The sequence below is a fragment of the Varanus komodoensis genome, unplaced genomic scaffold (genome assembly GCF_004798865.1).
Source record: "Varanus komodoensis strain SLA01 unplaced genomic scaffold, ASM479886v1 scaffold33, whole genome shotgun sequence".
In the NCBI taxonomy this organism is placed as follows: domain Eukaryota; kingdom Metazoa; phylum Chordata; class Lepidosauria; order Squamata; family Varanidae; genus Varanus; species Varanus komodoensis.
The window spans coordinates 4,900,147-4,924,725 of record NW_025335817.1 but is presented as its reverse complement, the minus strand read 5'-3'; the positions used below and the strand labels follow the sequence as shown (position 1 = coordinate 4,924,725).

At 44.8% G+C, this 24,579-nt stretch overlaps 1 protein-coding gene across 2 annotated transcripts in view; it reads right to left on the bottom strand.

Moving 5' to 3' along the window:
* Nucleotides 1–341: 341 nt before the first annotated feature.
* Nucleotides 342–24,579, bottom strand: part of GNB5 (G protein subunit beta 5) — a 34,612-nt gene continuing 10,374 nt past the window's right edge. For both annotated transcript variants that reach the window (XM_044438885.1, XM_044438884.1), the window contains 9 exons: nt 23,435–23,476; nt 21,902–21,978; nt 19,741–19,873; nt 11,782–11,925; nt 9,862–9,953; nt 8,811–8,859; nt 5,583–5,679; nt 3,871–4,037; nt 342–3,494 (listed from right to left, as the gene is read on the bottom strand). In XM_044438885.1, the coding sequence (XP_044294820.1) occupies nt 3,483–3,494; nt 3,871–4,037; nt 5,583–5,679; nt 8,811–8,859; nt 9,862–9,953; nt 11,782–11,925; nt 19,741–19,873; nt 21,902–21,978; nt 23,435–23,476 (813 nt within the window). In that variant the 3' untranslated portion in view covers nt 342–3,482. The remainder of the gene's footprint in view (nt 3,495–3,870; nt 4,038–5,582; nt 5,680–8,810; nt 8,860–9,861; nt 9,954–11,781; nt 11,926–19,740; nt 19,874–21,901; nt 21,979–23,434; nt 23,477–24,579) is intronic.

Sequence of the window (24,579 nt, the reverse complement as noted above, 5' to 3'; positions counted from 1 at the left end):
CCCTATTCAGCCCAACAGAGGAGGGGAAAGCTGGTTTAAGATGGTACATACCACCCGGAGTTTTTATGAGTATTTATATTAGATACCTACTGTTTTCAATTAATCCAGTGAACAAATTTACTGGAGGCACCATTGCAGCCAATCAAAATATGATAGATGGCTGCAGTCTTACACAAACCACAGAGTAAATTCCACTGAACTGAACTGGATTAGTTCTGAGTTGACAAGATCAGGATTGTACTGTACAAGATCAAAAGGTGTCTTCAGGTTAAGAATATATGTCAGAGTAAACAAAGCATCACATCATGAAAAGCATACAGAGACAATCACAGAGACGAAGATCCCACAGTATGTAAAATACAATTTATTATAGTGAGGCCACTCACAAGTATCAACACAATGTATTCCATTCAAAACTCAAAACATCTCATCAATAAATACTGCCTAACCCCAAGTGTGCAGCGTGTCAACTTGGTATTGCACGATGAGCTCTTAACATTTACAGTTTTTATAGTGCATTGAATTGGTTGCAGGCGTAAATTTGCCACGGACGTTGCAAAGCACAGTCTTCAAAACAGAAAATGAGGGCAGTGAACCATTAAGGGTTGTAGAAGATTTGAGATGTTCCCGTGTAATGATGGAACATCACCTATATTACGTCTTGGCTTACACAGCTAGAAATCTTCAAGAACAAAATAACCATCTGGTTTAAGTATTTGCACCCTTCTAAATGAATATTACCATAAAAACAAAAACGGACCGTCTGGCTAGCAAATTTCTGTTTGCTTGCTCCTCTACCACTACCAAAGGCCAGTAATTTCATTCTAGGATGGAAGCAAATGTAAGACATGGTTTCTATCATCTCAGAAGATCTCCCTAACACCAGGCTGGCCACCTGTGGCCCTCCAGAAATTTTGACCTTTTCCTTCCATCAGCACCAGCATAGCCCATGGCGAAACAGGATGGGAGCTGCAAGTCAAACCTTCTGAATGGCTGAAGTTCTCCACTCCTGCACATAGACAGAACTTTTGAAGAGCACATGCACTGGTTTAAGCAATACCTTCAGCCCTCACAGCATTCAGAACAAACATGCTTCCTCTCCCAGGGTGAGCTCATGGAGGCAGGGGAGAATCAACTTGTCTGCAGCACAGTTGAGTTTGCACTGGGTGTGTCTACCCATCAAAGGCTGTGCAGAAGAGTGGGAAAGCTTTCTCTATCAAGGGACACATAACTCTGATGATCATTTAGCGCTCCATGCTCTTGGTAGGCAGGGTTGCAACCTGCAGGGAGGCAGAAGATGATGGAGCAGCTGTTTTCTCCCTCCTCTTCTACCCTTTTCCATCTGGAGCTCCTGCGTGTCTGAGCAGCCGGAGTTCATACATTCTCTTAAAACCAGCTGGGGTGCACAGATCTTTACTAGGTCCATCTGCATATGAATTCCCCTTAGCAGACCTTGTTTTGCCATGGAGCCATTCATGTCCATTGGTCATGAAAAATCTCACGTTTACATAAATTCAGTGCAGGTGACTCCAGTGTGGCTAACTCATAAATAGGTCTGGTTGGTACCCAGCACATACTATTATGTTATGCATTTAAAATAGCTCCAGTGATACGATTTAATCTTTCCAAGGAACTTTCTGACTAGTATCTCACAAACACATATATAAAACTGCTATTTGCTTCAATTTAGCTTTCTGTTGAAAAGCCACTTCAGTTATTAAATACATAAATTAAACTGCTGAATCTAAAAACATTTTAAAAATAAAAAGAATTTTTCTTACCAAAAGAAAGAAACACAAGACATTTATATAATATCTAGAACCTTCAAGCAGATTAATTTGTTGACTCTGTAGGAACTGATCTTGGAAATACTTACAAAAATGCTAACTTCGTTAAGGTTAGAATCCTATACACATTTACTTAAGAGTAAGTCCCAGTGAATTCAATGGATTTTACCACTGAGTAGACATGTACAGGATTGCATGATGGTTTGATTGAGCGAAGCGTTGCAATAAACACCAGTGTTTCTGCGATCTCTTAGGCATGGTTAAGAGACGGGGGAATAGTGTCCTTGCTTACATTCTTGGACCTAAGTATTTGAAAGATCTATCCCTTGCTCAGGTGTGGGAAACCTGGGTCCCCACCCATGTTGCTCTGCTATGACTCATTATTCCTAATCAGTGTCCATGCTGGCAGGGTTGATGGGAGCTGGAGTCCACAGTGGCCTAATTTCCAACTCAGTTACAAGGTCAAGTAACAATCAACAACACCGGGCAAAATCCATATCTCCCACCCAAGAGGAACAAACGCCCCCAAAACCCACTGATCTCAATTATCCTGAATTGCACTTTATTTTTTAGCTTTGCATTTAGTGCTCAACTGAGGAATGTTTCAAGAGTCAGGTCTGAGTTGTACATTCCAGAAAAGCAGGAAGAGGGCTGAGGGCTGAGTGTGCCGGGCTTTCTCTTCCCATGTACTGGAGTCTCCCGTGGCAGAAAGAGGCGGCGTGCTGTGCCACTGCCTCATGCGCATGCCAACACCCTGGCCCGCACGTGGGTTGTGTCCTTTCTCATCAGAATACATTACTTTTCCCCACCCTTCCTTCAACACGTTCAAGGCAGTGTACATCATCCCCCTTACCCTACTTTATTCTCACAACGACTCTGTGAGGTAGGCTAGGCTAAGAGGGAGTGACCAGGCCAAGACCCCCTAAAGAGACCCACAGCTGGGTAGAGAGTCAACCCCAGTCTCACTCTGGCAAACTAACTCGGCTTTTCCCAACCTAGTGCTCTCCAGGCATGCTGGACTGCAATTCCCATCATGCCATGCTTGCTGGGAATGATGAGACTTGCAGCACAACACATCCAGTGGGTATCAGGCTGAAGGTGGCAAACACTACACCTATCGCTTTTGATCTCCTTTTGATACGTCAGGTCCAGAGGGTTGGGGAATGGAAGAGTGTGACTCAAATTTTCTCTCTTGCTGCTTCTGTGGAATGTGCAAATGAGCCTGTAGATACCCTGATAAAAAGCTGGAGTCTGTTTTATTTCCACGTTGATTTTTAGGAAGAAATGGAATGTCATGCAAATATTACCTATATTAGATAATGTGCACTATCATACTAAATTCTGTTTTACAGGTCATTTCAATAGAAGTCTGACTTTAAAATTATTAAACTATTTCTAAGAAAAAAGGTAGTTTCAAAAACAGAATAAAAACAGCTTATTATTATACCACACACAGATTTTCCCCCACCACCACCCATATGATAAAATAATATTTACCTTTTCTAGCTAAGAGTACTTGTGTTTGGGCAACAACATGATAAACACTGACAATGTAGCATTCAATAATCTTTTGAATATCACCTTGTTGCATTTTGTATCTTTGTGGTAGCTTTTCCCCCCCAAAATTGAATTTTCACTTGGGGGTTTTATCCCACGATGTCAATTTTAATGCATATTTGAAAACAGCGCTGTAGATCAAGCCCAGATCTGTGAAGAGAAAAGTCAACCCATGATTAGGATTTAGAAGTGCGCTTGGTTTTAATAAAATAATTTATGTTGCAACAGCAATTTGAATTTTTCTGTTAGATTCATGCCTCTATCCACCTAGGAATGGTGTTGTTTGTTTAATGGTTCATTTCATAATTTCCCTAAGATTTAAGGCCAAATGCCGCACCCCTCACCTGGAGATGGGCTTGAATACACAAGAGGAGACCTACTGAAATCAATGGGATTTAAAACAGTCACAACCAAGGCTGTAGCTGGGACAGCTGGCACACACAACACGTGCCCTCAGCAAAAAAAACAAAACAAGACGAAGAGGAAGAAAGAGGGAAGGAGAAAGAGAGTGGCGAGGCTTCCTTACTCGCAGAGTGTGATCCCACGATCCAGAGCAGAACGCCGTCCCATCAGGCGAGACCCTCAAAGTGCTAACGCGGTTCTCATGGCCAAACAAAATAGATACCCGTGACCCTTTCAGTACGTCCCACACGTTTATGGTGTAGTCGTTGTAACCAGCGAAAAGCAAGCGGCCTGCGAAAACAAGCGCTTCATCTGTAAGGAATCGTGTTAATGCAGGAGGAATCACAGAGACACTAAAACTGCATCTTATTGTAAAAGCATGGAGCAAATTCACCTTGAAAGCAAATTCGGAGAACACACCACCACCAAACACGATCACCCCCATACACGTGACCTGCAAACCACCAATGACACAAACCGCTGTCCCCTCATCATGCAGGGAACTAAAGCATTTATTTCAAACATTTATTTTTTGGAAGGGAACCTGTCCAGGCAGTTCAGAAAATGCAATTCACAGAGAACAAAAAGCATAGTAATACCTATTTTTAAAACCTTTTAAAAATCTAACTGTTGCATAAGCCACATTTAAAAGATGTGCCTTGACTTTCATCCTGAATGCAGGGAGTAGAGACTTGCCCTAATTCCAGAGAGAAAGAATTGCAGACCAGGTTTTGAACTGCATTGGCAGGTCATGATTTCGAGGGGAATTAATTGGTGAGGCGGAACAGAAGTGCTGAGCCTCACTCCCACCCATTCCCTTTCGGGGGAAGGCTGTGCCCACCTGTTCACTTCCTACTTCCACAGCACCATCCTAAGAATGTTTACTTAATGGTAATTCCAACTGTATCCTAAGGGGCTTGCTGAAAGGTAAGTATGCAGGGGACTGCAGTCTTCATTTCAATGAGTGCAATTCAAATTCTAGCCCAGTATGTGAATGGGAGTAAAAGGGATGTTCAGAAAAGGAAGGAAGGACGGACAGACGGACGGAAGGCAGGCCCTTTGTTTTGATTTGATGCACAGACGTACCACAGCAGGTATTGTATTTGAGGAAGCATCCCTTTCTCCTAAGAAGCCATCCGCAGTCTTTATCGGTGCTTGTATTAATCCCAGCTTCTGCTTCACCTGAAAGTGCATGGGTCTCCGCCTTCCTTCCATGCTGGTGCTGGGGGGACTCATGGCTCAAGTGAATCTTGCCCTCCCGTTCCCCTTCCACCCACTGTCTCTCTGATCTTTTCCCACCCTGCAAGGTGACAAACCTTGAATGGGAAGTGTCAACATTCAAAGTACCCCCGTCACACGCAGAAGGGCAAAGCTGCATCCACACCTTTGGCAAAGGAGGGGAATTCCACAGGATCTTATGGTCTCCGGGATACTTTCCCAGGGACCACAGGATTGCTCTCTCCGTTGATTGACCGTTTGTTGTATATAAATTAAACATTTTCAATCAATTAACCCAACGGAATAAAATCGATTAAATGTTGCAACCCAGCTTGCAATCAATCCAGTGTTTTTCCCGAACAGCAGCGGAAGCAACACCATTCCTAAGTGCAAACAGTAGATTTAGCGGAAAATGTGCTTTCAACTGTTTTTTCAGAACCAAAAAACAGCCACTGGGAGACCTCCAACGTCTGGAAGGATTCAACAGTTTGAAAACGTTTCCTTCACAGATGAAAGTGTGTTGTAACAACAAGTCAAGTCAACTGAAGGGAGAGAGCTCAGCTCCTCTTGTCTGTGGTTCCCCCCTGCAGAGGCAATGCATTAGGACTGGTGTCTCACCACTAAGAGAGAAGTCCACACTGGATGCCCCAAAGATTATGCTCTCCTTGGAATAAATGGCCACTTCTCTGTCTGCTCGGAGGTCATACAAACGGCACTGGAAGGAAAGGGAACAGAAAGCAATGCCTGCACGTAAGAAAGTAGTTCTCATCCTGCCTAGTGGCATGCATCCGATGGGAATCCCCCCCAGACGTGCCCATTCTGTCACTTGATTAGACCAGCGATACAGAACCACACTCAACCTGCGGACCAAGTTCAATTTCAGGGATTCTTTCAAGCACCCATTTCTTAGGGTGGGCAAGGCTGACAGCAATAAGAAAGAGGACAAAATTCCAGCATAGTTCAGCTTAAAGCTCTTAACTGCTAGTAATTAAGCATTAGGGGAGGCCTTTTCGAACTGGGGAAAAAACCACACAAAAGCCAGGAAACTGCCAAATGATCAGTTATTGGAGATACATGATAGAGCCAGAAAGGGGAAGACAGTCTTCTGAAAGCCCCTGGAGGTTTGGATTTGGCCCTGTGACCCTTACAGACCCACTGACGTATGCAAACCAAATGTGAAGTAGTTCAGACGTAATGCCAAACCACAGCTTGGAGGCACCTCTTTCGTCCCTCAGCCTCTTCCTGCTTTCCTCTGCTTTTGTGCAGTTTTTCCCCCAAATCTCCCCTAATGTGTATTTACTGGCAGGAAGAGCTTTTGAGCTGATATATTTTATATATTTGGCCCTGCCTCCCCCTGAAACACATCTCCAAAATCAAATTCAAGCTTCAGTCGGAAAAAAAGTATCTTACTTATTTATAAGATTTTGTGCTGCTCCATATTCTGGTATGGAGATTCCAAACTGGTGAACAATACAGGGTAAACAGAACAGACAAAAGGCTTCCTGAAATAAGGGCATTTTCGGGAGATACTGAAAACAATACAGTGGTGGCATCTGCTTGACCTCCCAAGGCAGGCATTTCCAAAGAAACGGACCACAACGCCAAAGCCACTTCTACAAACACAGGTTCATGCACGGGTGCCAGGGACACGCCGCCCTCTGACTTGGTGCCCAGGAAGGTCAGGATGGGAGGGTTTCCATCCCTGCTTCTGAGAAACCCAGCAGCAAACTTTGCAATGTAACTAAATAAGGACAGTGAACCAGCGAAGGTGTGGGGAAACAGACAGCCATTCTTTCCGGTAATGTACTGCCTGGTTCAGTTGATTTGGTGTTAGAACACCACGGGCTTCTTTACGGAGCTGGAATCGGTCACTGGGTTTCTGGAGATGGTTATGGGGAGTGAGGTCTCTGGGTGTGCTGGTTCATGATTTTAAATTTCTTGGAAATTACCATGTGGTATAGTGGTTAGATGCCGGACTGGGGCTTGGCTGATCCAGGTTCTAGGCCCCTCTCAGTCATGGACCTCACTAGCTGATTTTTGCCTCTTAGCCTAGCCTGCCTTACAGGGTTGTGGCAAGGATAAAATGGAGAGGACCATGTACAGAATTAAAAAAGGCAGGATGCCGGTGCTTCCTGATACAAACAAACATGAATTGCTGTAACTCTTATCGCCAAATAAGAGCATAAGCACAGTGCTATTTCTCCAGCGTGGTTTGGTGGAACCCTATGCCCTGGTATTTTGAGGGTACATGGTATTACAAGATAAATTCCTCAAGCAGTAGCATTGGGCTGGTAATAGCAGGATTAGACCCCTCATTTCTACAGGGTGAGGTTTCTCATCTCAAAAGGAGATGGTGCTAAAGCTACAGGGCACATATGCAAACTGAAAGCATACAGAAGTATCAAGTGGGTGTTGTTTCTGGATGTGAGGGGACCCAATGTTGGGTTTCTGCTCAGTTGCAAAGCATCCTGGGTGGTTTCGGGAAAGCCCCCCCTCTCCCTCCCCCCTTCCCCCCCTTCCCCAAACTAAGTCACAGGGTTCTGGGCAAGGTTAAAATGAGATGTGAATCACAATCCACTGCAAACTTCTTACCAAAGAGGCTGAAAGAAATCTAAACAAATTCCAAAGCCAGGCAGAACTCCACCACTCCGACTTACGCCCCCACACACTGTGGGAACTGGATAATTATTAATTCACATAACATGGGAAGTGTCTAGCCTGCTGCCTTCAAGATGTCTTGGACTTCAACTCCCATCAGCCCCAGCAAGCATGATCAGTCATCAGGAATGTTGGGAGTTTAAGACTAACAGGTCTGGAAATCAACAGGTCTAAATTTGTGCTGAAATTGTTTCAGCTATTAAATTGTTTCTAAATTTTGTATGCTGGAAAAATGCTGTGCTGAGTTTTAAAAACTGAATTTGTGGTCTGTGATTTTGTGAACTGTGGTAAACTGCCCAGAGAATTTTGGCTACTGGGCAGTATATAAATGAGAATTATATCATCATCATCATCATCATCAACAATAACAACAATAAATAAGTTGGGGGAACTCTGGTCTATGTATGTACCCTTTTATAAAGGCCATAAGCTAACACTAAAGTCTACATATGTCTGCTGTGAGCAGGAGCTGATGTTGTATTGAGCAATCTCAGCCATTCACTCAGAAGTCAGTCCTATCGAGTTCAATAGATCTTATTCCCAGGTAATTACAAACAGGATTTCAGCTATCATCCCTCAGAAAAGTTTTAACTTTATCATCAACAAGTAATCCTTACAATCAGGATTATGCATATTAAAAGGCACCCATCTGCATGATGGAAAACGATCTCTAGTTTTTGATATTTGCAACTCCAGCTCCCTGAATATTTCCATGAAAGAGATTAATGCTTCTCCAGGGCTTGTGGGCGTGGGCTGGAAGGAAGGCATCTATATTAATATGCAACAGAAGCTTTTAAGCATCTATAAATGGAAAGCAATTTTCTCAGAAGTGGGGATGATTCATTGCCTACCAAAATCAATGGTAATATTTATTATCTGATTTCAAGAGACTGGCAGCCCAGCTATGCACTCCTTAAGTGGAGTATAGCAGGAGACAAAAGGATTGTAAAAGGATTGTCGATCTGGTAATTGACAAGATGCTGTATTTGGCATACAACACAGAAATGGCCTCATACCCGTTTCCATTTACAAAAGATGCCTCATCCTACTGGGGAGCAGAAACATCCTGGTCTGTTTCAGATTGGAAAACTGAATTAAGAACACAGAGTGAGTTGCAGCCAAGGCCGGGAGTTCCAGCCCACACTTGGAGAAGAATACAGCATTCCACAATAAAGTGACGAAACATACCGTGGCATCATCCGAGCCGGACGCAAAGGCATCTCCACTTGGATAGTACCTGTGCGAAGAACAGAAAGCATGTTCTCTCAGCAAGACAGAATGTTAAAGCTTCATCAGAGTATAGACTTGTTCGGCGTTTGTTGTACTAGCCCAAGGCCATGACAAATATTTCAAATGAATGCGCATAGACAACATAATGAAAAATTTAACAATATAAAATAGAAATAAATTAAAGTGTACTATGAACAGAGATTCATCTTTAACTTAACTCTGAATCTCCAATGCAGTTTATAGCAATTTTGCCCGATTCTCTCTCCCTGATCTTTCTGGCTGCCAAAGCAACAAAGCAACTTTATGTGTCAAATAAAGATTAACAGGAACGGTTCTACCCAGGGAGTCCCTGTGATAAAACACATCACCCTTGCCACAACCATGGCCTAAGGCATGAAACCGGAGTTCGTCAAGATTCCATGAACATCAGCTCACTCTCCTTGGCCAGCGCTGGAGTTGCCGTCACTACTAATTTTCCACGAATGGGAAAAGAGTAAAAAAAAGGAACAGCTATCAAATGTGAAAGTTGCATGAAATCCTGAAATTTGCCTATACTTCCAAAACTTTGCAAATCCCTCGAACAGATTAACGCATGGATGATTTCAAACATGCACATTTGGGGAAATCTGCACCTTTTTCAAGGACACATTTTGTGACGGTGAAAGTAAATTTGGGAATCAGGGAAATTCCAGAGTGATTTCCATCTGAAATGGAATTCTCACCCTTCCCCAAGTGGTAAGAATGCCGCCCACATCGCCTCTCACCCAGGCTAGCACTACTATTGGGCAAGCAAAGGTGGGTGGGGTCTGCAGACACAACACTGTTCCCTCATTGGCTAGATATCGCAGCATCTTTGATGACAGATGGTAAGGAAAGCCTATCCTTAGTCTCCCACCTAATCCCTCCCACTACTTCCTCTACCATATATCCATAAAGGCATATTGGAGGTCAGGACTAATCCACCATTTTCGAACACAATTGCACAGACGTGTGACAGCAGGTGACCGACCTGACACTATTAATGTCCGATTCGTGGGTTTCAAAGGATTGAATACACTGGCCAGTCCGCATGTCCCAGACCATGGCTTTTTTATCACACCCCTAAAAGCAAGCCAAAAATCCAGTTATATCATTAAGGAGGAAATAATCCGTACACATACGGCACTGATTTTAGCATGCTATTTTATGATGCTGTTTTGATTCGTTTTATTGTTGGGTGAAATGCTTAACACTTGTTCTGACTGGTATTTCTATCTTCCGAAGGACAGCCGTGTTAGCCTATTACAGCACAAGTGACAAAGAGTCTTGTGCCACCTTGAAGCCTATGACATTTATTTTGGTGTATGCTTTCACAGACTACAGCCTACTTTTTCAGCAGGAGCATTATGGAGAGTCTGAGGTTTTCACCCTGTATTCACTGGGCAGTGGAGAATTGGGATTGTAAATCTGAGCTCCGAGAAAAATACTGCAAATTAAAGGAACAATCCCTTGCAGGTTTAGACTTGCACAGAAAACAGCCCACAGTTCTCACCATGACCCAGCCTCTGGTTTTCCGTTTCTGCCCACCATCAATCAATCAATCAATCAATCAATCAATGGTCAGTCTTAACTGGGCTTTTTTGGGAGTCGGGGGAGTCCCTTTAGGTTTTCACCTAAATATTTTGCACTTCCAGAAATCTTGGGGTTTTCCCTGAGCATGCTGATATTTCCTTGTGCTGTCTGATAGTCCTGCCAGAGTTACATAAAGACACTCATCCCTGAATTGTAGGAACAGAGGGAAGGATAGAAAAGGCCTCCTGCAGAAGGGACCTCTTCTCCTCAGGGATCCTGTGGGGGTTTGTGTTCCCGGTGGGGTTGCTGGAACTGGATTCTTTCCTAGGCAGAACGAAAATGTCTGCGCTGTATGGCAAATGCAGCATCTTGTCAATTACAGCTCCTTTTTCTCCCCTGCTACACTCCACTTAATCAGATAATTTATCTACGGTCTCTGCCTTCCCTGCCCCAAGCTAAGTTTCATTGGAGAGGGCTTAGGGCAAGTGGAGGTAGCTAATAGGATGGGGATGAGCTTAGTTTTGCTTCCTGCAAAGCGGTATCCCCTCATGTATACAGGATACACCCCAGACTATATACTGAAGCAAGGTTAGTGGCTCTTGCATTTGCAAGCATCTGATCAAATGCTCATGACGGTCGGCACAGCTGTACAAACCAAAGCAGTGCCGTATCATCACCACCACCGCCATTGCTATTATACAGGGCGTCCCCCCCAAAATTGACATCATTTCGTAGTCTAATAACATAGCCAATTCTCGGTCAAGCTATCTCAAATTTTAACAAAATGTGTACAAACTAACTAACGTTAGTTACACAATGTTACGCAAGACATGCTGCAGCGTGTTTGGCGAGAGATGGGCTACTGACTTGATGTGTGTCGTGTCACAGGCGGTGCGCATACTGAACATTTGTGAAGCTTTGTGAAATAGGTTATAAAATCTACATCCCTTTGAATCTCGTTTGAATTTTGATAAATAAATCTTTTATTGTTCAACATGAAGCCTGTTTAATTTCGTTTGCCTAGGCCCTAGGACATGTAGTTACTCAGATATTCACATTTCAAATAATGTCAACGTTTTGGGGACATCCTGTATTACATTTCCATACAGCCCAAAGCGAAAGCTCTCTGGGCAGTTCACAACATTTAAGTTCCCCATCCAGATTTCAACCAGGCCCGACCCTGCCTAGCTTCCAAGGTTATGCAGGATCAGGCACTTCAGACAGGCAAGAACTCTTAGCAGTCACATCTGCAAGCATTCTCTTTCCTTTCAAGACCCTTTAATGGACCCTCATCTCCCCCTTTCCCTCCAAACATACTCTAATCACCAAGGGCCGCACACACTTTCGCCCATCCTGCATGAACAGAAGACTGACTGACCCCCGACACGAACGTGTTCCCGGTTTCGGAGGGAGCGAGGTCCAGGCACAAGACATCTGCCCCGTGGCCGTGAAAACTCTGCAGGAGCTGCCCGCTTTCGACATCCCAGAGTGCACAAGTGCCATCCCCACTAGCAGTCAAGATCTGCAAGAGACAGAGGGAAACCAAACACACCATGGGTATAAAAAGGGTCTCATGGTTTGGTCAAGCAATGATTCATCTCCAAGCAGTGACTGTTTGGTTCAGTTCCACCGATGTGGTTGATGCTCATACCATCCATCGAGTCTTTTCTTAAAGCATTTATTCGATAAAGGGTTAGCATTTCATTGGTGATGCATTGAGAAGTTGCACCCGTGGGGCCACCACTAGCTCCCATTTTTCAGGGCTTCTATGGTTGGAGGGCACGGTCCGGTCAAGCACCGAACACGCTGGATTAAGGACATGGCAGGATGGAAGGAAGGGTTGTGGAGGTGACACTCAACACCCTCTTGGACCTGCAGAGCACTTCGGTGGCTGATTTGGGCTGTTAAATGCAGTGCCTCAGAGCAAAAGGGAAGAAGGCACGTTATGTCTTGGCAGTGCCAGTCTGCGTCCTGCCCCGAAATGCCCTGTAAATGAGGCGGATGCAAGCATCTATATTTGCAGCTGAACCAGAAATAACTGCAGCTAATTCAGCCGTACTTTTGACTCCCCAGATTTTCTGAGCCACTCTCCTAAGCAAGGCAAACTTGAGAAAACTGGTTTCTTTTGCAAAAGCCTCTAGAATCATGTTGTGTATTAAACTAACATGAATTTTTTAATTCACTGTATAGCTTTCCATTTTGTCCTGCAAACAATGTAAGACAAATTACAGAATCCTTCTCCACTGTATATTCACAAGAACCCTGAGAGGTAGGTTAGGCTAAGAGTCAGTGACTACCTCAAAGTCACCTAGGGAGCTTCTTGTCGAAGTGGAGACTTGAACCTGGACCTCCTGAGTCCCAGTCCAGCACTCTAACACTACACCACCAGGTAAGAACAACTATTTTACTTCTGCTTATTATTTGAGCTTCCTCCCGAACCAGAGGTGTCAAGATGACATGATGCAAAAGAGAACTAAGTCCCTGCACCTTTTATAGTTCTGTAGTATGAAAGAGATTTGGACAGGTGCTTTTTCACACCTGCATGACAAAGTTATCCACTTGCTAAACAGACAGAACCTGCGACTACTCTGAAGCAGGGGCAAGGAGAGTTTCTCTGTCAACAGCCAAACTGCAAGATAGAAATTCAGCATGGACCAGCATCACTTTAATATTCTGTTTATATAGCACCAGTTGTGCTGTATAAAGCACAGAAAGACAGGTCCCTGCCCCAAGAAGCTTGCAATCTTAAATGCAAGTGAGATGAAACTACAGAGGAAGGAGAAGGGAGTGAATGCCAGGAGTGTTAACAAGGATAGACTGGGCCAGCACTTCAGTTATGCATTTGGAGAATTCTGTATTCTTCCAGATCAGATTCTGGAATTCTTGGCAGTCACTCTTTCCAGAAAAAAAATAATATTTTGCAGTGCTAAAGGTGATGCTGAGGTTGTCAGCTGATCTCTCTCTCTCTCTCGCTCTCTGTCGCTCTCTCTCTCCCCATCTCAAATAAGATCGGTCAGATAAAAGAATCATCCATTTAGCACAGAACTCTCCTCTTTCAATCCAGAGAAGAAGAAAAGCCAGGACTTTTGTGAATGTCTACTTTGCTGTTTTTGGTTTTGTTCTCTCTGTGCACTGTCAGCAGCTCAGAAAAAACTGGACTGTTAGGCTGTCTGTCTAATTGCCCCCTTGTGGTTGCTCTTTAAACAATTTCTCTAGTAAAAAAGAGAGCTCTTATGTCATGTCTCTGCTGTTGGAACATTATAAAAAACCAACAGTCCAAGAATACCAGGATGGTTTGGGGCTTAAACGATAATCCAGGCTTTGCTTTCTGTCTGCCTGTTCAATTAATCTACAGGCAATGTTTAAAGAGATAATATGTAGCAAAACAAGTCGAACGGGAATACTTAGGAAAGACAATTTAAACCCCTTGGTTTCAGTTGCAATAAAGCCTCAATTTTATAAGCCACTGTGCAGTCAATTAATAAGCAAGCAACAAAAGAACAACTTTTGTGTCTCACAGCACGGCCCTAAGAAGTTGTGTCAGTTGCATACAAACCCTTTCTCAAATAACCAACTAATTTTTGCTCAAAAATAGATGCTTCATGGCCTTAGTCACAGGAAAGCAGAGTTGGAGAAGGCAGGCTCCATCTGTGCAAAACGATGATCTCCTTTGTGCGTGTCAACAAACCAAAATACAGACAGAGTATAGCTTGACTATGGAATCACAGACTGTTATTTATTTAAAGCTTTTATATACCATCCTTCACTAAAAAGTCCCAGGTTGGTAGTACAATGAAATGAAAGTACAGCATCAACGCACAAATTCAAATGAAACCCCATCTAAAAACACTTTAACACTTAAAATATTGGGAAAATTACAAGGTTTTGGCCTGGCGCCAAAATGAAAAAAGTCTTGGCGCCAGGAACACCTCTCTGGGGAGCATGTTCCATAACTGGGGCGCCACCACAGAGAAGTCCCTTCTTTGGGTAGCCACTCTTCTGATCTCCTTCGAAAAGGGCTCCTGAAGAAGGACCATCGACCTACATCTTAGGGGGCGGGCAGGTACATATGGAAGGAGGCGCTGAATTGTTGAGTTGTGGTTTGATGTTACATGTGAATCTTGCACTTATGTTTTAATTTATTTATTTAATTAATTTATGTTTCGATTTATATCCTGCCTTTTTCCTACAAAGGGCTCAAGGCAGCTTACATCATTCTCCTCCTCCATCTTATCCCCACAACAACAACCCTGTGGGGTAGGTTGGGCTGAGAGTCTGTGACTGGCCCAGTCACCCAGTTGGCTCCATGGCTGAGCGGGGACTAGAACCCGGATCACCTGAGTCCCAGTCCCAGGCTCTTAACCACTGCGCCACACTGGCTCTCAGTGCTCTTAACCATACATTACATGCTCTTAACCATAAAAACCCAGGTAGTGAACCCACAGTTTGTTGTCTGGTTGTGAACTCTGGATTCCTGAAGCCATGGCTTGAAATTACATTAGAACTCAGAAGTGTAGGTTGTTCATGGGTTGTTTCTCTAAGCTACAGAGGCACCGGGCAAGAACGACTTAAAAAAGCCTATAGTTTTTGCAGGACTATAATGCTGCAAAAGCATTTAGGATACAAGAAGGGAGCAGGCAAAGAGAAGGGTAACAAACTACCCAGGTATTGAGAAAACAAACTACACTCTGTCTGATTGTCTGCCAGGCAAAAATTGGTTAGGGCAACAAACAATGGGTTGCATAAACCATAGGTGAGGGTTATGTGAGAATCAGCTCTTCAACATCATTCTAGAGGCATTGCAAGGAAGGGAGAAACGGTGACCGTCACAGGCAGAGGTGTATTTCGACTCTCAAACCCAGTTTTGCTTCCCGTCCCCAAAACTGGCAGGAACACTCGCTGGATTTCAACCTTTGTTCCCCTCGAATTTCGAAGAAAAAGTTTCTATCTGCAAACTTTTTTTTACCTCAGCCCTATTTTAAAAAACCAGCTTTCCACTAGTTTTTCCTCCTGCTTGAGAGGCCTTCAGACAAAACATGACTGCTGCATTTCAAGCTGCAGGCTTCCGTGCCACTCTGCAGCAAGCAGGCCGGCGGCTTCCACACACTCTATTTCCATTCAATTTTGGTCCCATGTTTGCTGTAATTACACCGGGTCTCCTGCCTTTCAGGCTCACTCAAGCACCACAGGTGGGTCTCTGACTTAGGTTTCCATGGCAATAGATTCACATCATCGCCTCGGCTTTTTGACTGGAAATCACAAAATGGGAAAAAACAATAAGGATGCTTCCTCTGCCGCTTCTTGGCATCCCAGAATAGAATCAGCCAGGACTGCTTTCATTCGGAAGAGTTTAAATATCTGGTGATGAGGCAGACATGACTTGTTCTCAATTTTGTGGCAAGAAGCACTAAAATAGCTCCTTACCTCTCAGAGTATATTTGTTAGAAGGGGGAATCAGTAATTACACGGACCTGCATTATAAACCAATGTTTTAAAAAATATGGCACTAATTTGTTCTTTTGTGAACCATCGAGGGGCACCCTGGACTGGCTATTTGCCATCTTTGTCCTGCATGCCTAACAAACTGGGTGAGAGTTTCACATGCATTAAATGCAGAGAATTAGTAAGAGGACGGTTACGATACTGAATAAAGATGCAAATTGAACAGAGAAACAACCAGCATATTATGGGCGTAGCTCAGTCATTTCATAATATCAGCTTCCAACTCTTTTGCTCTGTGAGCAGAAGTACTTTCTAAGAATGGAAAGGCCATTTCCCCAATCAAAAGTCCCTTCCAGTCATCACCCAAAATCAGTGGACACAACCCAAGTATTTCCAAGGCTGCAATCTGAAGAACACTCTGGTCCAGAAAAAATCCTGAAAGGTCTGCTTTTCCTGTACAGACCCGTTATATTACTATGATCTCCAGAGGTGCGTTTGATGTCCATGCCACAGTTGGAACACAATCCTACACACATGCCCTCAACTATTAATAGAAATTTACTTGTTTACCTTGACTTTTCCCAATATTTCCAACTAAGTTCTAGCTTTGATGTCCTGTTCTAATGATGTATTGCTTTAAGATTTCCTGTAAATCATTTTGGGTTTAAAAGGGGACGTGGAATAGGAATACACTGATATGAAGAGAGCCAGGGTGGGGAAGTGGTTAAGAGCACAGGACCAGGACAGAGGCAATCCGGGTTCAAGTCCCCACTCAGCCATGGAGCCAACTGGCTTGGGAGTTGGGTCACTGACCCTCAACCCAGCCTACCTCACAGTGTTGTTGTGGGGATAAGACTGAGACCAGAGTAAGAATGAAAAATAAATATATTTGAGGATGGGTTGCAGTCAGTCAGCATCAGACATACAAGCACCTTCCTCTCTCCTCCCTCCGCACACAGAGGATGAAACAATGTCCAATTCTGGTTCCATATAAGCCAGTTTCCTGCCATGTCTGAACCGGAATATCTGCACATTCTGTGAGCGATGTGTTCCAGAACAAGCTGCAATTAGGATGAGTCACTTTGCTGACTGCAGCCTAAAAGGAAACTGTGGCTTATTGAAAACCGGAACTGGAAGCTTTCAATCTCTTTCCATCTCATGAAGGGGAAGTCTGATGCTCATTCTCATAATGTCAAGCTATGATTTAACACTGTGACTGATACAGGCCTTACAGCCCAAATAATGCCCTACACCGATGTGTGTAATATGGGAGCCAGCCACTCTCCAGTCATTTTGGACGGCAGCTCCACCTTTCCCTGATCATTGGGCATGCTGGTTACAGCAGGACACAAAACAGGAAGCCAGGTTCAGGCTGGGCATCAGAAAGAACTAACTGTTAGAGCAATATGAGAACAGAACTCATGACAACAATGGAACGAATTATCCAAGGAGCTTGAGGCTCTCACACCCTGGAGGCACTCAGGATGCAACTGGACTGCCACCTGAGAGGGATGGTTTAACTGGGAGTTCTGCACTGGGGCAGGGGGTTGGACCCGAGGGCCCTCTGGGCCCTTCCAACTCATCTCTTCCATGATTCTACGGTTGTGGAAAGAGCCAGTGTTGTCCGCTGATTCGAGTGTTAGACTGGGGACCCAGGAGATCTGGGTTCCAATCCCCACTCAGCCATGATTGCTCCGCCACAGATGAAAGGCACCTCTTGTTTCCATCTTCTGGGCCACAGAAGCAGGGTAACCAGTGGTGAGACACAGAGCAGGCTCTGAGGCTCGGCTCAGCTGTGGAGGCGGGTGCAGCTCTGGCATCCAACACAGCAAGAACTGCACAGGTTGCCTCCCCAGCGGTCGTGCCCGACAGGAAGTCCCTTTCGCTTTTTCCAAGCAGGGCTGTGCACAGAAGTGATCGGTCAGCCTGCCCTGGTGCCAGCTTCCTCTTCTCTTTTCCCCAAATGGTGTTTTAGAAATGTTTTATGGCATTGGAAAACATTCCCTTTTCTTAAAGGAAATAAACACACCTGGACTGGATTATCATCTCAGGGACTGGGGGGAAATAAGGGGAAAGAAAAAATAATGCAGGCAGTCAACTGGAAGGGCAGGAGAGTGAGACAATGGAATGGGCGGATCAACTCTCCCCTCCAAATACATCCAAAAAAGGGAACAGTGTAAATAGCAAACTCCCAGTTGCAATGTATGGCTGTGAAAGTTGGACCATAGAATAGTGCCGAAGAATTGAGGCCTTTGGATTGTGGAGCCGGAGGAGACGCCTGCGAGTCCCTTGGACTGCAAGGAGATCAAACCAGTCAATCTTAAAGGAAATCAACCCTGACTTCTTAGAAGGCCAGATACTGAGGATGAAACGCAAATACTTTGGCCACCTAATGAAAAGGAACAACTCGCTGGAGAAGACCCCGAAGCTGGGAATGATTGATGGCAAAAGGAGAAGGGGACGGCAGAGGATGAGGAGGCTGGATGGGGTCACTGGGGCGGTGGGTGTGGGCTTGGGCACTCCAAGGGATGGTGGAGGACAAGAGAGCCTGGAAGAATGTTGTCCATGTGGTTGTGATGGGTCAGGCAAGACTTTGCGACTAAACAAACAAACAGCAAACACAATTCCACCCACAGGGCATGGGAGTGAAAATCAGGAGGAAGAAATTGATCCCACTTTGAGCTGAAGAATGGCACCTCCTCTACCCATTAGTCCATCTGTGAGCAACTGGACTCAGTGGTGTACCAGTGAAGTGCAGGCATGTCTCACGACAGTTCACGCAGTCATGCTTCCAAGCCAAGTTCAGCAATGGAGAGCAGTGTGGTGTAGTGGTTAAGAGCATGGGACTGGGACTCAGGCGATCTGGGTTCCAGTCACCGCTCGGCCATGGAGCCAACTGGGTGACTTTGGGCCAGTCACAGACTCTCAGCCCAACCTACCTCACAGGGTTGTTGTTGTGGGGATAAGATGGCGGAGGAGAATGATGTAAGCTGCCTTGAGCCCTTTGTAGGAAAAAGGCAGGATATACATCGCAATATAAATAAATAAATGCAGGCAGACATGTTTAATCCACATGAATAAACTACTACTGCCAGAAGCAGTACCCACTGAAAGCCCATTCAGGAACAAGCAACAAACTATGTTTGATTATGATAGGGAAAATAGATGGTTTGCGGAGAAAATGTACTCCCCTGCTCCTCACAGTGAGTGACTCAGCTGAACTCAAAGGGAAGACAGACGTGTGGTGAGGGGACCAGGCCTGCTTCTTCAGGCCTACCGCCTTCCAAGCCGGTCACCTCAGAATCTGGATCTGAACTGGAAGAGGCTGGGTCAGAATCCCTAGCTGCAATGAATTCCTAGCCAGCAGGTCCAATAGCGGGCCAAGAGGCCGGAGAAATTACCTCTGCTGAACAGGCAGGACCAGAGAGGGATGGACGTGACATCAATCCCATCATCTGGCTTCAGAACAATACAGCAGACCAACCGAGTGGCTTTTGGAGTTCCCACAGTCTGACTCACAAGCAGCAGGAACCTCCCTGAGGGAGAGCTAACTCTTGTTGGGAAAGGAGAAGAGGGATACAGTGCACAATCGACTTTTCAGCATGAAGGAGAAGCTCCCTAATTAGCTGACTTCCTAAATTGCCTGATGTCTTCTGGTAACCTGTGCAATATTTGTTTTGCATTACAAAGCCAGCCCAGGGCCTGTTTTAACATAATAAAGACTGTGGTTAGAAGCCTCTTATCTTCACTTGCTTAGAAGGAGAAAGTGGATGGGGAAAGACTGGCCTCAGGCAGGTGGCAGGTGGACAAAAGCATCCCTGCTGGAAAAAGGATGATGGGCCTGGCTCCACTGCCCCTTCTCAGCTGTCAGCAAGCAATACCTGGACGTACTCACCTGCATGTCTGAGTTAGTGAAGCTGCAAGCCGACAGGTAGTTGGTATGCATGGCGACTGATTTCTTCTTGGCTGCCATGTTCTCGTTCTTCTCAAACGTCAGTGGATAAACGGAGCATTTGTTGTCCAGGCCACTAGAGTCAAAAAGGGAAAGAAAGAACAAAATGGTGGATGCCTCCGTTGCACAGCACTCCTGGAGCATCAACCGCTCACTCCACGGTGCAGTGGCAGGTTTCCCATTTCCTGCAATGTCCCATTCTGTGGTTCACCTGGGAAACACAGACTGACGGGGGAGTCTCTCTCTCCTACTTATTTCTGCTAACTGAAGAAGCACTGGGGCTCGGAAGAGTCTGCGCTCGTGTCTAGCCTAGCTGAGCTGAAACTGGGGGCAGGGGGGTGGCGGGGGGGAGGAGAAAAAAATCCCCACCCCCTCCAAAAATGTGCCCTAGGAATGCTTCCGACCAGCTTTTTTCCACTATGCCAGATGCACCCTTTCATGAAGATTAGGACCTGCCCATTCTTTTGCATGCTTTAAGGTACAACTTTAGACATCAAAAAAGCCCACCATGCCCAGATATCTGGTTGGCACAGATAAACTGGCTTAAACTTGTATAGAAACATAGACAGTCAGAAGGGGCCTCCCGGGCCATCTAGTCTGACCCCCGGCTCCAGCCGGCTCCGCTCATGACATGCCCACCAAGTGCATGTCTAGCCTATCTTTGAACAATGATCTGTTTGTTTTATTAGATTTATATTCCACCTTTTTTCCTTTCAAAGAACTCAGAGCAGCTTACATAATTCACCTGCGCTCAATCTTATCCTCACAACAACAGCCCTGTGAGGTAGGCTGGATGAAGAGCCTGTGACTGGCCCAAAGTCACCCAGTTACCATCATGGCTGAGTGGGGACTAGACCCAGAACTGCTGAGTCTCAGCCCTGCACTCTTAACCACAATGCCACACTGGATTTTTGTACCCTTAATGGTTTTAATTGTGTATTTCCGTGATGATGACATCCCCTTTTTATCTAAAATGGCATCTCTACTCCTGAGCATTTGACAGCCCATGATGGGAATTTTAGTTCTATCAGGTGCTGGAAGCTGTCCTGTCATTTGTTTTTAGCTTGTTTTAATCTGTTTTAATTCTTGAACATTAAAGGTTTTGGACTATATTTTATCTTGCTACGAACTGCCTAGAAAGCTTTGGCTACTGGGTAATACAGAAATGTAATAAATTTCTATCAAAACTGGGACTCTTTTTATCATTGGCTAGAGAAATGGGACTTCGTATAGATTTAAATATGTTTCTAAGTTATCACAAATGGAAAAAATGTGGGGGCTGACCTGACAGGTCTGATGTTTCTGATGATTGATGTTGTTTTTAGTTTTTCTTTGTTGTAGGGTTATTTTGAATAAAATTTATTATAAAAACAGAAATATAATAAATAAGTAAACCTTCTAAAAAGAATAAACTGTCCAAGGAGACCCACAAAGACAGTCCAGAAGCTCCACCTGGCCCAGAAAGTCCCGGCACAAGTGCTTCAGGGACCCAATAACACTTACTCAACTCCACGGCTCTTGTTTTGAAGGACCTGATTTTGACCTTTACAGCCCTAGACAGCCGGGTCTGGGAGACCTGACGGCACTTTTCTCTAATCTGGTGCCTTCCAGATGGTTTGGACTACAGGTCCTTCATCCATGGCCACCACAGTCAATGATCAGCCATGGTCAGAGTCGTGGTCCAAAGACTTTTACAGAAGACCATCCTGGGGAAGGTTGCTTCTTCATGAGACTGGTAGGTACAGATGCTTCTATCAGAGAGAAGCTGCCCTGTGCTGGGACTGGAGCTGTGGAATTCCCTTCCAAGATGTCGTCTCTTGTGTGCCTGTCTTTGTTTTTAATGCTTGACATTTTAAAGCATTTTAATGCTTTAATTTTAATGCATGACATTTCAGTGTTCTTAAATAAGATTGATTCTATCATTTTTGCTAAAAGTTGGGGTCCAGGCGGCAGAAACACGACTATTTCTACCTGACCGTACATGTATTTTTTTTTTAAATCACACCATGAAAATATTGTCATAGCTCCATAGCAGACCAAGTCTGATTCCCCTCGGTCAAAACAAGACTTTCCAGATCCCTTTAATTAGCGTGCCTCCACTTACCCACAAGCAATGGCGCATCCTGATGGGGCGTAAGCACATGCCATCACCCAAGTGCAAGGCATCGTCACAGCATGCTCCTGAAACACAAAATGCCCCTTGCATCTCACAAGCTAATCCGCAGATCTGTACAAGATCGCTAAGTAGAACTGAGGTGCTGAACCCATTTCCACCCGGTTTTATTATGCAGAAATAGAAGACCGCAATTCATGGCACCGTCATGACTGTGACCCAAGAGGAACATTTTAATGTGCTATATACCACCAGATCTTTCGGCTTTCTAGCATAGTACCAGAGATGGACAAGTTTGCCCATATTCGACTTAGAGCTTTTCTACAGGAAGCATTTCTTGTGTGCTCGTCATTCTTTATTCATGGTTGTTCATGAGTTTTGCTTCTATTTTTTAAAAACGCCAAATTATTTTTTGAGCAAGGGAAATAGAGTGTTGAATTATCAGAACAATCCAAGATGCTTCTTCTCTCACATGCATTTGTGCTCTTTCATGGTAGCACAGTGCCACCGAGAGGCTATATGACTGAAAAGCAGGAAAGGAACACTTCATGGAGTGCCTTATTCTCAATTCTGTGACCAAACCAGAAGCTGTAACAGATTAACAGCCTCATGTAGAAAAGCCCTCGAAAATGAACTGAGTAATTTCCCCCAAACTGAGAAACAACTTGGCTCCTTCCTCTTGGGGCCTCCCTGTCATCCCCTCACCCAAAAAATCTCCTTTCCCCTCACAGCCTTACAATGCACATCTCTTTTTCCAAATCTGAGAAAACATGGAGCCTCCAGGAACTAATCAAAAGGAGGTCAGCCAGAAGGAACACAGGCAAGTGACATCGTGGAGAAGAGACCCTCCCCAACCCACTGTTACTGGAGGATTCACGATGGGGCAGGTGCAGAGAGAGCTGACCCGAAATCCCACGGCACTCTTGAAGGCTCCCTGCGGATGCTGAGTGAATGTGTCCCGCTTCCAATTCTCCCGGCGCTCTCGGTCTCTCCCGCCCCTTCCTTCGGGCTGAGGTCTGGGTAAGGCAGCAGTGAGCACACTTCAAAGGTACCCTCCTATCTGAAACTGATGCGAGGAACTTAGAGGAGAACAAGGAACCAAGAGTCAGTGTGTTCTGAAATTAAAACACACCTTTCAGGCACAGTTCAGCCTGGAGTTTGGCTCATCCATCTGAGTTTTGAGGGTGCTGTGGGCCCAACAGACAAGACAGCACCTCTCTCTTTCTCACACACTCCCCCGGCTTTGAATGGAGAAGAACTGGGGCCTCGCTGCATTATGCACCAGAGCTATTCCACGCACCATCGCAGCTTAGCATGGCGTCAGAGAAAGGACTCATCCTTCACAAAAGGACAGGGTCAGTGATCAGGGCAAAGACTGGAGGAAGTCTGTGCATCCCTGCCTTTCAACAGAAATGCAGTGGGAGACAGGATGCGACACCAAGACCTTTCTCTTTCCCATCCCATATCAACCTCATCAGTTCAGTCTTCTTGATGGCTGGTGGAAAATCAGCTCCAAGAACTCACCTTATTGGTTGTGAAGGCATCCCAAACAATGACCTTCCCATCCTGTAACAGACAAAGAGTAGCTATGACTTTCTGAAACAAACCAGTCTATTTTCAAGTTTTATTGCCATCATGTTTCCTCCATTTATGTTCAATTTTTCATTCGTGCTATAACAGAAAAGTACCTATGGCAGGGGTCTCAAACTCGCAGCCCGCAGGCCAATTGCCGGGACAGGTGGGGCAGGGGCAGGGGCCCTGCGGCCTTCAAAGTGCCGGCGGTGCCTGGGCCGGCCACGGGATGAGCGACCCACCACCACCGCGGTGGTGGAATACTTGATGCGGCCCAGCCTCACCCAAACTCTACTTCCAGCAGCCCCCAGGTAAGTTGAGTTTGAGACCCCTGATCTACAGGAATAATGTTGCTTAAATTAAGCCAATGGCACTGACAATATCAATGACTGGATCGGGTCCATTAGGCTTATCTGAATCTAGGTCCTTGCAAGGACCCACCATGGAAGTAAGCTTGGGAATAAAGGGCCACATCCTGCCTACACCTCTCATAAGTTTCTGCACCAGTTCCTGTCCTTTTCATGAAAGCACTTGACCTGAAATAAACAAGCATGCTCTCCTTTCCATTAGGAAGGGTTGACTGTGAACAAAGACAAAGTGTTACCCAGTATAGAAGGACAGCAAGAAACATTACCCTCACTTTGAACTGGCTTCATGATGTTTTTATATACCCAAATCTCTGAAGCGGCTTTACGCTGTGAGGTGTTGTGACATCATGGCATGGCATGACATTCACAACATCAGACCAAACTAACTGAGATCCCAAACAAACAAGAAATAAAAAAGAAAGATTCCATTAAAATGGTATCAGAACAATAGCCAAGAGGGGCTGCAAACTGTCTTGAAAAAGGTAGAGTATCGCTGAATTATTTAACATGTTTATGACAGCACTAAAACAATAACAGAAGTGAAAGAGACAGATTATAAATAAATTAGAACAAGTGTAGAGTTTTGAAATGCAATATATCATCTGATGCAAATGGATCAAACCAAGGTCTTCCGGTAATACATTATATTTGTGTTACTACCATTCTTAGATCACTGTAGAATTAGAGAAAACCCAGTATTTGTCTTCAGCAAGATAGACAGGAATATTA